The sequence below is a fragment of the Ornithodoros turicata genome, chromosome 9 (genome assembly GCF_037126465.1).
Source record: "Ornithodoros turicata isolate Travis chromosome 9, ASM3712646v1, whole genome shotgun sequence".
Lineage (NCBI taxonomy): Eukaryota > Metazoa > Arthropoda > Arachnida > Ixodida > Argasidae > Ornithodoros > Ornithodoros turicata.
In genome coordinates this window covers 23,317,554-23,328,362 of record NC_088209.1, presented here as the reverse complement: position 1 = coordinate 23,328,362, position 10,809 = coordinate 23,317,554, and the positions used below count along the sequence as shown (strand labels likewise).

The window sequence follows — 10,809 nt, the reverse complement described above, 5'->3', positions numbered from 1 at the left end:
AAACCAATGTATGAACTGACGTTTGGGGGCGATCTCTCCACTCCCCGCCCCCCGGATCCGCCACTGGTCAGTGTAGAACCAAGACAGGGTAGCAGCCCTGCCATTAGTTGGCGAGACAGTGGCCCATGGATTGACAGCAACGATGGCAAGTACCGGCAAGCAACACAGTAAACAACATTAGACTTGACGTTTCGGGTCCCATCATCACAAAGTGAACCGTCTCGTCCGCTATTGCCCATCTCCCACTCGCCCCTGCTGCGCCGTAGAAGACGATATCTCCAATCAGCTCCTCCACTGTCAGCGTCACCACCATCATCGGGCCGTGCTCTGGCAACACCTCTCAGAGCTTGGGTGCACGGACGGATGGACAGACGTTTCTCTCGCATCACTCCTTGGCCCTGTGCAGCGAGCTAACCAGTGGAAAGTAACAAAAGCGGTGCTCCGCTTTCTGCGTGATACGGGCCTCCTGGGCGCCCTGTGAGCCGAGTGTCTCTTTCATTTTTTTTTCTTGTTTTTATTTGTTTGTTTATTTATTTGTCTTTTTGTCATTTCTCTTTCTTTCTTGTTTATATTTTGCCTTTTTTCTTGTGTTTAGGGAATAGCAAGCCGGCGTGCTGCATGGCTGGTCCTTGCCCTCTCTTTTTTCTTTTTCTTTTTCTCTGCCAATAAATCCCCCCCCCCCCCCCCCGCGGCGAGGGCCAGGATGCTTGTTGATAGTATCTTCTGTTTTCTTTATGTACAAGGATTCGAGATGCTTCCGTAATCTACTAGTACATAAAAATAAGCAGTAGCGGACGGGACGGTTCACTTCTGATGATGGGACCCGTATGGGACCCGAAACGTCAAGTCTTATAATGTTTACTGTGTTGCTTGCCGGTACGCTGAAATTGTCTACTCCCGGCCTCTGGACTATATTCAGGGATAGTAGCAGTACTATGTATGATCCCATAGCAATACGGTATACCATACAGTTGCCCTCTACACTCGTGTTACACTGCTCTATTCCATTCCCTCAGTGTCAGTCACAGGGGCATAAAATCGCTACGTACGAGAACTTTATTGAACCGTATAAAATACACGTTTTGGTGAGTCAGCCCAGAGCTGTGTAGCGATACGCTGGACGTGCCGGAGGGTAGCTGCAGGTAACTCCAACAGCCTGGGTCCTTTCATGTGCACCTGGAGCAGTGGCGGATCCAAGGGGCGGTGGGGCGATCGTCCCCCCCCCAAGAAAAACGTCAGTTTATACATTGTATTTTTTTCGCTCCCCTCCCCCACTACGCGCTCCCACAAAGAACCCCCCCCCCCCCCCCGAAACCGAGGATCAGGATCCACCACTGACCTGGAGGCACATACACAGGGTGCCCGAACCCACATTGCAACGGCCCTCAACCGAGGTCGTTCTCGCTTTTTTGAGCTTAGCGAGCCAGTACGCTGAGCTCCGATCCGGCAGTGGTTTACCCAGAATTTCGTCCTTGGGGGGCGGGGGCGGGGGGCAAAAGGTATATTTGGATGCATTTGACGAAATATTGTGCAATATCACAAAATTTCAGGGGTCTCCTCCAGGATTGGGGGGGGGGGGGTTAGGGGGCGTAGGGGGGGGGGGGGTCTGGATAAATCTGGGCAATCGCCTCGTCTCAAATAATTTCCCTTCTCGTCGACCTAGTCTCAAAATAAATAATTTTGTATGCGGAAGACATTGACCCGGATACGTACCCGGGTACATAGCGAATTTTCATTATTCTTTTCTGTTTCGAGTAGCAGCTGCGTATTCGAGCTTGTTTTCAGTGCAGGGCCGACCTTGGCCCAGATTTATTTTGCCGAGTTTTCAATAGCATACCCGCAACACGTCGCACAACGTTCTCGGCCCAACGCCGTTCGCCTACCACCACTGTGAGCGACATATTAGACCGGTCCAAGGTGCAGTAGCCGACTAAGTCGTTTGCCGACCAAAAACCGACCACTGACCGATGGTCGGCAGTCGGCAATTTCCACTTGGGATGGCCCTGTTTCGCTTCCGCTCGGCTTTTGGGCGTAGTGATCATGGGGTGGAAGAGGATTAAAACTGGAAGAAACGAGACGTGAAAGGACCGGTACCTTTCCCCCGTTCAGTTCATATGTTCCCTTCCAACATGGGGACAACAATATCGTATCGGTTTGGTTTAGTTCAAATTCATGTGGAACATTTCTTTTTTGTTCATCTTGGTTCTCGGCATCGTCCACGTGAATACACGCCGTCTGCGCCGTCGTTACAAGAACGACGCATCTAGCCACTGTACTTTCGGCGTCTCCACTCCAAGCCAAATCGTCATCGCGTTGCTCAAAGTTATCCAACGTTATCCATGAAATTATCCAATCCAACCCAAAAGCTGTTTTCACAGACCGCATGTTTGCGTTCTGCTTCTGCATATTGCTGTAACTTGTGTCCCACATCCTATTCAACGTGTTGTTTTGCTGAGTTGGTTTATGCATTTATGCGCTGAGAATGCGGGTCCATTCAAAAGCGAGCAATGTCAAACTTCCTGTAAGTAGAGGTTCACATATTGCGGCACGCCGTGCACAATCCTCGTCGACACATTCTTGTCCGAACTGTTCCGAAGTTTTAATTCGTCTCATTTCTTCTATTTTGCTAGCGATACTTTCCAGCAACGCAAGCATTGTTTTTGTTGGTGTTATGCTGCGTTAGTTCTGCTTCTATTCCGTCGCTTCTCCCGGCTTTGCTTGCTCCTGATGATACGAACAAATCGCGAGAGCGAGTTCCTGCAATCACGGTTTCTGACTGAAATTCCGTGAATTCTAGTTTGATGCATGGCCATATGTAATTGCTGTCCGTGTATCTGTGATTCTTCGTTCTATTATATTCTCAAAATACTTAAGTGTTGCTCCCAGCACACTGTATGCAGTTCCTTTCATTTCTTTAATTTTTATTTACGTAAAATCGCATACGAACGAGTGCAACACATTGCTTCAAACACGACGACTGTCGATGTCGTAGAACTCTTCCATCTCTCTGTCTAATGGATTCATATTCATTGAATGCACTATTCGAGAAGTAAGTTGAATGTGTGCCGTCTTGCAGTTGGATTCAAAATAAATAAAACAAATATCAATCTGCTGCAACTCGACACTACTGAGCTACTTTTCTTGCTGCACCTGGTATATGTTGTAGAACTGGGAGCAATAATCTGCATGTATTTTTGCAGAAGGAGCTTATGCGCTTCAGGAAGCTGCACAAATTAAAGCTCAAAGCCAAAAAAGCCAACAAACCTCCCCGAGCTGGCGGCGTTCGGCCAGGAGATGAAGATCTCATCCATCAACACACAGTTCGAAGGAGAAGGGGGTGAGTCTTCTTTATCTTTTTATCTTAGTTGTAAAAAGAAGTGGCACAAGTCACAATCTTCCTGCGCAGTCTATCCTCTCATGCTGGCTCTAAAGGTACTGTGTCCTGCTTTGTGTTGGGTATCCACACAAGAGACATTATCGGGCAAGGTTTCGGCAAAGACACGAGTCTGAAAAGAGCAATGTAGGAGTTATTTGAGTGGACACGCCTTACATCACATCATGTCATGTATGCCCTGTGTCTCAGGAAGATCCCGTCCACTCGCCACAGGACGACCCTTCCCAAGGAGAACATCTTTGCTCCAATATTGTCTGGATAATGGCAGTACTGGTCCAATATTGTACCAGTATTGCAGATATCCAGCCAATATTGCACCGAGATATTGTGCTGCTTGGGTCGCTGCTCGTCTGCTAACAGCATTGCTTTGAGCGTCCTACTTCGCATCATCTAACAAATCTTCTGTCGTCTCTTACGCCAAAGTTCGGATACTCTTGGCATTTCTTCCGTGACATCTTACTGATACAGCATGCTTTCTCTCATGCTCTCTTTCGATGACATCTTGCCTGATCAATTCACTCATTTGGATACCTGGTTAATCTAACAACCTTTTGCGGTGTTTCAAATGTTTTGCGTACGGGGCCAACCACCGAGCTCTATCAACAGCGACCACATGATCGGCAGGCTGTGTTTGTGTGCAACCGCGACAGTAGCAATGCAAAAAGAAAATTAAACAAATTCACAGCCTATTAAAAGGCTTTCAATAAGAATTTAAGAGCATTTCAGAACAAGTTACGCCAAAAGTTTACTGCCAAGAGTGGCCCTGTAAAGCTACTGCGTTTAGAAGCATTCGGTACAATGGCCAAAGAAATGCAGCCAGTTTTTTTGTCTTTAAATATTTGCTATGTAAGTTCGTTTCTTTGTGTGTGTGACATCAAGGATGGACTCAGCCACAGCCATTGCTCACCATAGCCTCTGTCAGATATGGTCATGTGCATTTACACATTTGCCATTTGCAGGACAAACCCGATGGCACCTATCAGCCTTTCCGGGAAGAAACGTAACAAGGAGTTGAAGAGGCTCAGGCACCACCAGAAAGATACATTTGAGAAAAGGTAGTTCGGAGTAATTAATTAATTTCAGTTTACATATATCTCTTGCGCAGAGTGGCACACTAATACACTCTTTCGCTCAGCTATCCATCTCTCAGTTGCGTGTTCGTCCGCCTGGTTCAGGATTTTTGTTGAACTAATGAGCGTATACAAGCGAGCCGCTCACTGATCAGCTCTTGCCTGATGTTTACCAGGAAAGAACATCTTGGATAGCATAATTCATTTCTAAATTATTCAGCTGGGGGATTTTCATGAAACACCCGATGTAAATAAATTAGGACAGAAGGGCATCTGTCGATCTGGTGGGCATTCCACACATTCCACTATTGGAAATGGTCAATTAGGTATGATGTCCTGGGCTTCCGCAAGTCTCTTGGAAATGCACAGGTTATGTGATCCTACGACCAGCAGTAATGAACGCCTGCCACAGCCTCATGGTCAACCATTGTGTATTGTAAGCTTGAATGTTAAAGGGGCACTAAAATGCAAAAACAACTTGTTCTCTAGTGAAAGTCTGTGTTTCAGTTAGTATAATGCATGCAGAATTAGTTCACACAGCGCTGCCGTTTAGAAGAAAACGCAATGAAAACAGAGCCATCTTTGGCGGCAACGAATGGGATCCCCAGGAGGCAAAGATTGGCGGCATCCAATCAGACAGCAGGAGAAGCACGCGCATGCCTATCGTGCACATGTGGATGTGGAATGAGTTCTCTCATAGCGTTGTGTACGTGCGCGGCATTATGTGCATGGCTGCATTTTTCAATACTGATTTACTTACTTGGAGCCTGCAACAGTAATCATAAGTGTTCTAGTGACAACGATTATCTTCACGTCCTTCGGACAGCGACACCAGCGTGGTTCGTAAGTCGCGCTATGTTTTTTTGCCGGAACTGTTCCATGGCGTGGCAGGCACGTCCACGCGCAGCATGGACAAGAAGCACCCGATGTACACCCGATGCACACCCGATGTACACCCGATGCACGAGCTGAAGCGACGTTCACTGCGTAGTGCTGAGGCAAGAAAGAGTCTGCTATAATTTTGATTGCAGCTTCGTGACGGAATCAAGGTTTTGAATTACGACAACAAACGCAGAGTTAACACGGCGTGTAACGTTGTTCGAAGTGAACTTGTGGTTGCATTTTAGTGCACCTTTAACATGAAGCAGGAAGAATGTACCAAGCAATCCGGTTCGGCACTGAAGACATTTCCTTGCGCTTGAGGGAACCCAAGACACGCGCTGGAGCACTGCATGGGCAGCAGGTTTACCTGGAAGTCCTAGTCCGGGCGGCGCCGAGGCCAGGCAAGGCTTTCTTACGGCAGGCCCGGGCTCAAGACGGGTCCAGGTCCGTAGACTGATGGGCCTGAGCTACACCGCTGTTGGCTAGCCATGGTCAAGTTTTATAGCCCGCAACTCGGTACTTGGCGGGCCGGGTAGCCTACAAATTTCTCATGTTGGAGATTGGTGAATCGGAATCCCAGTGTCCAAAACGGCGAATCGAATATTTCGAATATCCACCAACCACGTTTGTTTGTTTCTTTTTCAAATTGGTGCCTTCGGACCTCATTGGCCGACATTAAAGCCTTATTGGCCGACAGGTGTTTTCTTGTTCGTTTTTTTTTACATTGCTCTGCACTGAAAGAGTTGAGACAGGATCTGTTACATTACAAGTTTAAAAGTGACCTGGTTTTGCTTTTGATTGTTGCTTAGTTTTATAGAAACAATTCAGACTCGAGAATTCACACATTTATTGTAGTCGACGAACAACACGTTAAATAAATTGCGTTTAAGAAGAACTATATGGGTATATTTTCTCTCGAAACCGTAGCATTATTTAATTTGTTTTTCATTAAGCAAGGGTATCGTATTTTGCTTCAAAACATTCTTCACTAGAAGTTTGTTTTTGTTTTCTGGCTTTTTAAACTCCTTTTAAAGAAAGGATTCAAAAGATTCAAGATTCGTAAGATTTGTGGATTCGTAGAACCTTCCTTGGATTCGCATTCGAAAAATTTTGGATTCGTCCCATCTCTAGCTTATTTGATGGCCGAGGAACGTAAGTAGAGTAACCGAGGAGCCGAGGAACCGAGGAACCGGGAACCGAGGAACCGAGTAAGCCGAGGAACGTAGGAACGCAAAGAGAAGGTTATAAAGGGATGCGGAAAGAGTGATAGCTGGTTGGCTCACACAGTTTGCGTGCAACGAAAAACTGGAGCACGTCCACTACAGCTTGACACATGTTTTCGGAGCATGCATTGATGCATTCATTGCCAAAAATGGAAATGCTGACCTATCTGCTCATTACTACATGGTTGGCTGTCCTATGTATAGATAGATGCTTGTGTCTTCAGGTTTTATGTTGTCTTAAGAATGGGGGGGGCAGAAATTGGGTTTTTTATTTCAGGAGCTGTAAGGCAGGGCAAGGGCGTTCACAAGTGCCCATATTGGTTGCTGAATTGGCGCTTTGCCAAGTTCGTTTTCAGGGTTTTGTTTTGGGGAGTGGGGGTTCCTTTAAGTGATGACAACGCAAATCAGCGAGTAACAGCTGGTTGAAAAAAAAAATCCCGAAAGCGAACTTGACAACGTGCGAATCCAGCCCCCAATATGAGAACTGGAGAATGCTGGGCATTTCGCATTCAGCACAGTCGCTCAGCCTCTTGTGTTCACCGTAGATGCGCGAAGCATTCCCTCCCTTCTTCCCACCTGAAAATCTGCGTCTCCCCTCGACGTTGCCCTATTTTATCCTATTTCATGGCTCCTGAAATAAAACACAATTTTTGCCCAATATTTAAAAGAAGAAAAAAGAATCCCCGCGAAAACATAACGGTCTACTCATGTTGTCCCACCCGTCCAAAAGTGTTTCTGGCTGAATAGCCACCATCACTCTGGACATGCTGCTATATGTGTGGTCCTGTACATTGTTGGGTGAGGCATTTTCTTTTTCTATTTTTATCTGCTCCAAGATAGGTTTCCGATAGCCGATTATCACTAGATTTCTTACTATCGATAGTTCGGTTGCCATACAACTATCGATAGTACTATTGATAGTTTTGCATCACTATCTTCCGTACCTCCAGCAGAGCCCTTGCTTTGGGCAAAATGTTACATATAGCATGTTCATATATTCAGTGCATACACTGAGGACCTGCAGTTGTGTTCTGTCCAATAGCACCTTTAGTTGTTGTACGAACCCTTCATAATACTGTCTCAATGTGTGTGTCTGTAAAAATAGCGCTTGTAGATATAGTCTAGTCGGTAAAAATCACACTGTAAAATTCAAGGAGAAAACGATGTGCCAGCAATGCCTTTCTTAGCAATGCCATTACTGACTCTTACATCAGGCTGGTTGCTTCAGGTTTTATTTACTTAATTGAGCCATCAAGGGGCTGTGAGGCCAGGTGTTCAGCTTTGTGCGAGTGCAGAATGAAATGTATAGTGAAAAAAAGCTATGTGCACATGTGGTTTGTATTGGAGCGTAGCTGACCGAAGCTTCTGTATTCTACCACCTACGTATCCGTCTTGCACTGCTTTAATAGCCTTCCTAGTTATACGAGATTGGTGTGGCTAAATAGGTTACTGTCTAAAGCTTGGTTACATAGCAGTATTGCTTCTTTCTGACATCCAAACAACCAGTTCTTACACATGCAAAGGTTCAAGGGGCATTTGTCAAGTCATGACAACACCTCATTGTTATTATCGATGAACAGATGTCGGCTGCTGTTCACATGGATTTGATCTGTCTTCCAGAAAGCTTCAAGAAACGCTAGAGAGATCCCGAGCAGAGGGTAGGATGAAGGCAAGAGAAAAAGCCGAGAGAAGAAAGGCCAGGAGAGCTGCAAAATTGCAGGCGTTGAACACGTCGACAGCTGATGTTGAAATGCAACCAGCTGACGGTGCTGGCAACAACGAGTAATACAGTGAGGAACAAAAGTAGTTGTGTTTTGATTGCTTTTATTTCACCCACCTGCTTCAGTACAACTTTCATGGAATATTAACATGTCAAGAAGTGACACTTGAAAAAGAGCGCACAATGTACAAAGTTAATATAAGTCGGTGCACACCCAATGTGTTTTTTTCGGCTGCTTTACAGGGAAGCGGCAGCAGTAGTTCATACAAGAAGGGATCAAATTTCCTGAATACATGAGCGCGTGGAAGGTGACTTCAATTTCAGTTTCGATTCAGAACTTGATTCCTAAGATTTGTACACGTTCCAAGCAGGCTGTTGCAGCCCCTTCTTGCTGACATCGCTGTTCATGACAAGACATTGCATAGCAACATACTCTCTAAGTGCTACCTTCATAACACAATGTGTAGGTAAGCATCTGTTCTGCACACGGGGAAAAACTTAGGTTCTTTCCCAGATGCAAACTGCAGATATTTTGATGGGAAGACACTGAATGAGGGTAATTGAAAGAACCATAAGGTTCTCTTGCTCAGTCACGCTAATCAAACGTGCAAAGATCCCGTTTTTATTGTGGTGATGGGTGATGGATGTTTAGATAGGGACTGTACTCCAGCAGTTTATGAGGCCTGCAGATATAAATAAATTATGCACGTTATAGCATAATACATGGTGCACATCTGTTCTTGTGTGTGCTTTGTGAAAAACCTGAGTGCAGGGTCTTATAAAATGTAACATTATTACTGCAAGAGCAACATGATTTCCTTATGCACAACACACAACAGACAGAAGTGTACATAAATTTGCCACGCATAAGCATAATGCATTAGCTTTATCTGTACAGTTCACAGAATAGCATGATGTGAACAGCAGCATGCTGTTTGCATGCCTAACTGGCACGTCTCAGCATGTTTTTTTTTTTTATATCTTCGTGTCTGCTTTTTCATGCAGGAGAGAAGCGCCAAAGTGGCATAAATGACAATTTACGTCACTTGGAAGTCTGACAGTGTCCATCAGGGGGAGGAGTAGAGAGGAAAAAAAAAGAAAACAATATTGATGTATTGTCAACCCACAAGCAATATATTGTGTTTAAGAAATTTTCACAGGAAACAAGTCTGACCAGAGCAAGAAGGTCTCTCTCATTTCCTTTTGTACACTTTACACAGCCAGCACCACCCAGATGCAGAAAGCCTGCATAATGCCTCCTGTCGTCTGCTTCACCCAATCTCCACAGACGATTTAAAATGCGGGCTTCCAGTGGCTGCCTATGTGGTTGATGGTGGCTAGTCTCCACAGCCACGGCCGCCAAAAGCGTGGGTCCATGATTGGCGGACTCTTAATGACCATGTCACATCATTTAAGCGATCTGGTTTTGCTTATCTGGGTGGCATTGACACAGCACACAACTTGTTGGCTAGGCTTGATATGATGGCTGAACACACTCCCGTGTAATACATTTGTACGTAGCTGGCAAGGCAATCACTTTGCACTATAACCTCATTTCATTGTGACACATTTGCTATGCTGTGCAGTAGCACACTATTCACACAGAGAGGAATGTCATGTCAGTTCACCACTCGCAGTTCTTCCACAGTTGGGCTTGGAGATTTATTTGGTCCAGCAACAGTTCAGACAACTGCCAGACCACTGGCCAGTGGTCCAGCAACACTGGTAGACCCCGCACATCAGCAGCCGTACTTCGCGTAGTGGGAGGGGGGGAGTGTTTTGTACCGAGTTTGGAATTGAAAACCGAAAGGCTGGTGCTCTGCATCTGAATGATTGTCGTATTCTCGCTGAACGCCAACAAGGTTTCCCTCGCCCTGTCCTAATGGAGATGATTCTGAGCTTTCGTTAATGCAGATTTGACGAGAGCAGATTTCGCTCGATAGTTTACGGTGCTCGTTTGAATGCCAGTTGCTGCACTAAACAAAATGTCGCGTACCGTCCCCTAGCGTGTACCTTCCTTGTGCCTGTGGAGGCTGCTATAAGGTGTTTGTTTTTCCCATCAATAACAGATGAAAAGCACCAGACCGTGATGCAACACAGTGTTGCAAGCTGCCCATCAGCTCAGTTCTCTTGCTGGAGGCGAACCTGCGTCGCGATGCTGGTGCTCCAAACGATACACGCCAGCGTGCACGTCCAGGAGTAGAGTCCGCAGTGTGATGAATTACACTGACACTGGTACGAGGGTCTTTCAAGGGCTCTCTCTGGCCTGTTGCTTTTGGCTTGGGTTGTTTTCACTACAGAGTTCCAAGTAGAGATCGCACTGGAGGAAACGTAAGTAGGCGTCTTGTTCCATGAGGCCCTGGATACGCCGTTGTGCTTGATCGAAAGCGTGCTGGTCGGGGTTGGTGAGGCTGTTCATGATGGAGGACCGCATGCTGGCATCCAGGTTCACCTGATTAGGGGAAAGAATGGTTTTCATGAGTCTCACAGAATAGTGTGTCACTCGGCTATTGAAAATCA

General features: G+C 46.0%; 2 protein-coding genes across 3 annotated transcripts in view; one reads left to right on the top strand and one right to left on the bottom strand.

Annotated features, from left to right (window-relative positions):
• The first annotated feature begins 2,333 nt into the window (after nt 1-2,333).
• LOC135368390 (uncharacterized) lies at nt 2,334-8,375 on the top strand. Its single transcript, XM_064601608.1, has 4 exons — nt 2,334-2,521; nt 3,201-3,337; nt 4,354-4,449; nt 8,190-8,375. The coding sequence occupies exons 1-4, from the start codon at nt 2,483-2,485 to the stop codon at nt 8,353-8,355; spliced, it is 438 nt and encodes a 145-aa protein (XP_064457678.1). The 5' UTR covers nt 2,334-2,482; the 3' UTR covers nt 8,356-8,375.
• A 1-nt stretch (nt 8,376) lies between these two features.
• Nucleotides 8,377-10,809, bottom strand: part of LOC135368389 (regulator of G-protein signaling 8-like) — a 140,660-nt gene continuing 138,227 nt past the window's right edge. For both annotated transcript variants that reach the window (XM_064601605.1, XM_064601607.1), the window contains one exon: nt 8,377-10,741. In XM_064601605.1, coding sequence (XP_064457675.1) covers nt 10,538-10,741 — 204 coding nt within the window. In that variant the 3' untranslated portion in view covers nt 8,377-10,537. The remainder of the gene's footprint in view (nt 10,742-10,809) is intronic.